The 5,116-nt window shown below is 35.4% G+C and overlaps 1 protein-coding gene across 1 annotated transcript; it reads right to left on the bottom strand.

Moving 5' to 3' along the window:
* Nucleotides 1-804: 804 nt before the first annotated feature.
* On the bottom strand, nt 805-4,238 carry LOC127159648 (glutathione hydrolase 1 proenzyme-like). Its single transcript, XM_051102429.1, has 4 exons — nt 1,749-4,238; nt 1,384-1,443; nt 1,073-1,204; nt 805-965 (listed from the first exon to the last, which is right to left on the bottom strand). Exons 1-4 carry the CDS (start codon nt 1,811-1,813, stop codon nt 827-829), a joined length of 396 nt encoding a protein of 131 aa, XP_050958386.1. The 5' UTR covers nt 1,814-4,238; the 3' UTR covers nt 805-826.
* Nucleotides 4,239-5,116: the final 878 nt, after the last annotated feature.

The raw sequence follows: 5,116 nt of genomic DNA, 5'->3' as shown, positions 1-5,116 counted from the left end.
ATAAAGGCTGACTGGAATTTCCTCGCCTAGCCTAAAGTTTCCCACACAGGTAAGCATCAGCTGCACACAAGCGGGAGACCTGAAGAGTTGTCCTCTGTCTTGGAAAAACATTTCTACCACACACAGCTTCTTCATTCTGAAAATCTCACAGTGAACAAAGCAAACATGCTTGTGTCACTTCACACATCTCTGTCTTCTGTTGAACAAAAAATAAGATGTTTTGAATAGAAGTCAGTTGCTACCAACAACTGTTCAGTTCAAAAGATCTTCTTTTGTGCTCAACAGAAGAAATAAATTTATGCAGATTTGGATGTGCAAATGATTTTCCAGAATTTCCATTTTGGGTGAACTTACACTGAAGTTGATAGCTCTGGTGTGCAAGCCTCCAACTAAGCCCTAACTTAACCCAAACAATAAACCTTATATTTGGCCCTAAAATCTGGTTGATTAAAGAAAATGTTATTTAAGAGCTAGTAAAGATGTTGCTCAAAAACCACTTGGGTAAAAACACATAAAGTACATACCTGTTCCAAAAACAAAATGTGCTCAAATAAGTGTTACAGGAATTATTATCAATATGATAAACCGCTTTACTTAAACTGTATCTGCTAAATGGCAATAAATACATAAATAAAATTATATTATGTTAATTACATTATATTATATTATATTATATTATATTATATTATATTATATTATATTATATTATATTATATTATATTATATTATATTATATTGTTTGAAAAATTGACTAGTCCAAGATGTCCTTTATAAATCTGAGCATTCATAAGATGTTTGATTTATTTTTTTTTTTTCTGATACTGTCTCACTTACCTGTTGATGCATTGTATATGGTGAAAACCCCCCCTCCTCCAATGCCCACACTTTGAGCATTAACCAGACTCACACACAGCAGAGCGGCGATAGCAGCATCTACTGCTGAACCTTTGCGCTTCAATATGTCCCTGCAAACTCAAGAAGAGCAATTACTTAATCTTACTACTGCAAAATTATCATCGCTCATCCAAGCAATCTCTCCCAAAAACATAAAAGTGGCTCTTTAGAATCATACCTCCCGATCTCAGAGCAAGTCCCGGCATCGGCTGCCACTGCTGTTTTAGTATTGATCTCAGAGGGTCTCAGAGAGTGTATCAGACTGATTATCACAATCAGAATCACTACAAACACAATGGCAGCCAAACATCTGAAAGCAGACCGCCAGAGTTTGAGCTATTTGATATTTATTCATCAGACAAACCAGATTCAGATCTGTGGTTTCATTTCATATACTATCAATACACCATATATAATACTAATATTTGTGAGTGTGAGTGTGTGTGTGTGTGTGTGTGTGTGTGTGTGTGTGTGTGCATGTTTACTAACCTTTTACAGGTGAGACAACCCATCATAAAACAACTCCTGTCCACCAGTTTGAAGAGACTCTTTAAAAAAAAAAAAAAAAATATATATAATATATATATATATATATATATATATATATATATATAAAGAACGCTATACAGGTTTAAAACAACATGAGGGAAATGATTCACTATTGGGTCATCTATCCCTTTAATTTGTGTAGTACAGAAGTTGCAACATGCAGACCCTTATTTCTATTAAAGATTAAAAAAAAAAAAATGTTTTCATTTTTTTCTGGTTTCAGAGTCTCCTTTCCAAAAGGTTAAGTGAACAATCAAAAAAAAGTAATGCAATTATTAAATAAAATATGAAATATATTTCATATAGTAGTCAGAGGAGGAGTTGAAAAAAGACCCGTCAAGTGTAATATTTGTGAGTGAGTATTACACATGGTAACCACAGGGCCACTGACTGCTTCCTGCTTATCTGTTTCCTGTTCGTGCACGCTATGCTGCTAAGTGAGATGCCTTTGTAGTTCTGTTGAGCTTTTTTTTTTTTTAAATAGAAGGCCTACTCTGTTGCTGCATACAATTTCTCTCTCTGTTATATAAGCTGCTAGATTCAATTCTGATATTATCAAATATTATAAATTGATGTTCCATTTTCACTTAATGTTGACAATTTTTTTTTAAATAAGATATAATAATTATAAACTTTTATCACACAATCAAAACCAATCAATACAATACGGTTTTATAGTTATTTTAACAATTATTTTAAAAAAAAGTGTGAGGGATTATTTTAAAAAAAGTGTGATCAGTGTGAGGGAGGTGAAGGTGTATAAGGATATTTGTCAGCACTACATCCCCTTTAAAGTAGAAGTTCACTTCCAGAACAAAAAATTACAGATAATTTACTCACCCCCTTTACTTTTTGTGAATAGTGTTTGACGTTCACTGTGTAAACACTGGGTCAGCACTCCTGCAGCAATGTAGGACAATTTTGAAGTTGATAAGAAAATGAGTTTTGAACATACCCTAACTGTATTGAACCGGGGTACACAGAGTAAATGTGCGCATCGCAGAGCTAGGCATGACAAGCATTTGAGGTTAAGAGGATAATATTTTTTTTTTTTTTTTTTTAAGAAAATGACCAATCGTTTTGCTAGATAAGACCCTTAAGACCCTTTAAAGCCCTTTGAAGCTGCATTTAAACTGTATTTTAGAAGTGGGCACTATTAAAGTCCATTGTATGGAGATAATTCCTAAAACGCTGTCCTCCAAAAATACATTTTCTTTACGGAAGAAGCAAGAATAACATCTTGGACAAGATGGTTAGCACTGTTGTCTTGCAACAAAAAGGTCTCTGGTTTGAGCCCCAGCAGGGACAGTAGGGCCTTTCTGTGTGGACTTTGCGTGTTCTCCCTGTGTTTGTGTGGGTTTACGCCGGGCACACCGGTTCCCAAAGATATGCAGGTTAGGTGAATTCATTATTCCAATAAAAATAAATTAACAATATAAAATAATCAAGACCTCAACACCAGACAAACCCATTGACAAGTGCTTCTATGATGAGGTTTAAGGGTTACTTTTTGATTCCAATATCACAAAACTGGTTACAAATTGGTGAAGCTGCCCTTCAAATGTCACTTCCTTCATTCCAGACGGCCATGTTATTATGAAAGTATTCCCATATTGGAATGCAATATCTATTCCAAATCTATTGACCACATTACAGATCCATAACACTTTGCCAAATTGTTTCAGTTGTTGCAAAGGTCCTAACAGTCGGCAACAACACTGTTAATCTCACCACTTTACTGAACAAAAATTAGGATTCTTTTGGTTATTTACTGCTGTCCTTTGAAGGCAAGCAGTGACTGGGTTGAATGATCCACAGGAACACAGAAAAAGGCTGAACACAGAACCATTACAGTAAAAAAAAAAGGTTTGGCATAGAACAAAATTAATAATATTGGGTACATCAGGCCCACTAGAGAAATCTGACACAGGCTTTTGGCAGAGAATTTATAGATTACTTTGTGACCGCAGAAAGGAAATGCGGCATGCTTTCTTCTTTATATTGGGTAGTGTCACACCCCTGTGGACTGTTTCTTTGTTTTTTCCCTTTGTGTGCCCTTATTTGGTCCTTCCTGTTCCATTTCCAATTATGATGTCATTGTCTTATTAATCATTGTCCAATTAATCGATGTCATCGATTACACCTGTCCTCGTCTAATTAGTTTGTGTATTTAAGTTTGGTTCTGTTCCCCATTTGGTTTGTTGGTTCTTAATGTCTTGTATGTTGTGTTTGGATTTTTTTCCCCTGCTGTTCCGGTTCCTTGTGGATTATCTAATAAATGTGCATATTCTGGACCTCCTCATTCCCCACACACCATGACGCTGACCGGTAGAGAGTATAGTTAACAATACACAACATTTTAATGTAGTTCAATAAGGCTGTAAATCAACAAGGCTTGCTTGGTCTTTGTATCTCTTCATAATGCTGTTTTCTTTAAGCTGTGATGCTGTGGTTTAAAACAGCAGTAGTTTCTGTTTGACAGGATGTGGGACAGCAAGTGCAAAATGCATAGACTCTGGGCCAAAATGCACTGTAATTTTTAATTCCTACATATTTCTTTCTATTAAATGTAACTGAGGTATTGGAATAACCACAAATTTGTGCATGGAAGATATTATTGAATTTGATTTTGATTTTACGGAAAGGTAAGGGAGGCATGCACAGAGAATGCTATATATGCCTGTTGTGCTCTCACCACTAGGGTTTTTTGCACAATGCTGATGAGGTGCACAAACTACAAGACCTTTGGTCAAGAGGCAGTCTCAACAAACAGCAAAAAAAAAAAAAAAAAAAAAAAAAAACACATAGATTCACATGAAAAATAACACTGATTAGATTTTTCCAGCATGGCTTTTGGTTGTGCTTTATTCTCTTTATTATCATTTAATTTTCTCTTTAAACATTCACAAGCGAATGGCCAGACTTTCCCACAAAAGTGACAAGCTTCAGGCAGCATTTAGGATCAATGTAATTAATCTAATGCATGTTATTCTTTTGCTTGGGTTGAACAAATCAATTTTGCTTGGTTGGAACAGCAGCTATGCTATATTTTTCTTTATTTGTTTCTTCTGTTTCTAAGAATTACAAAAGCTTCGGTCTGGATCCAAGATGACCAAACACCTAAGAAGAGATGATGCCAACTCTAAAACAACATACAGAACTACCAAATTTTGCTATAAGTTTGACTGCAACATATAATCGATTATGTCATTAATTAACTGATTTTTGTACTTTACATCTCTGCCAGTCACCACTGATAAGCTACTACTACATATATTGTAGAAACTTAAATTTTCTGTAAAGCTGCTTTGCAACGTTTTGCATCACAAATAAACACTATATTGAATTGTACTGAACATTAATTCACTCTCCTAATACATGCACTACGATTGTACACAAATATGTGCCTTTCAATTGAGCAACAGGTTTGAGCCTTCAGATCTGTTTGTGAGGGAGGTGGAAAGGCAGAACAAAAGGCATTCAGCATAGCCAGATCCACTGGCTTGATTGGAAAATCTCATCCAGTGTGGAGAAAAGGGATAGTGGCGTTATTAACCATTGGCAGAACAGGCCATTGCAGTTCCAGTTCGCTCAGTTCAGCCACTCCAGATTTATTTTTGATTTTCCCCAGTATTTTGCCATAACAACCTACTCCCCAAAGTATTCATGCTTA

Source organism: Labeo rohita, unplaced genomic scaffold (assembly GCF_022985175.1).
Source record: "Labeo rohita strain BAU-BD-2019 unplaced genomic scaffold, IGBB_LRoh.1.0 scaffold_2390, whole genome shotgun sequence".
NCBI classification, from domain to species: domain Eukaryota; kingdom Metazoa; phylum Chordata; class Actinopteri; order Cypriniformes; family Cyprinidae; genus Labeo; species Labeo rohita.
This window is presented reverse-complemented; position numbering and strand designations above follow the sequence as displayed.

Excerpts from the sequence above, each read along its gene's own strand:
- LOC127159648 (XM_051102429.1), bottom strand. The coding sequence starts at position 1,813 with ATGTGTAATACTCACTCACAAATATTACACTTGACGGGTCTTTTTTCA. Across the intron at positions 1,444-1,748 it reads TCAACTCCTCCTCTGACTAC|GAGTCTCTTCAAACTGGTGG; the intron begins TATATGAAATAT and ends TTTTTTTTTAAA. Across the intron at positions 1,205-1,383 it reads GGTTGTCTCACCTGTAAAAG|ATGTTTGGCTGCCATTGTGT; the intron begins GTTAGTAAACAT and ends GTCTGCTTTCAG.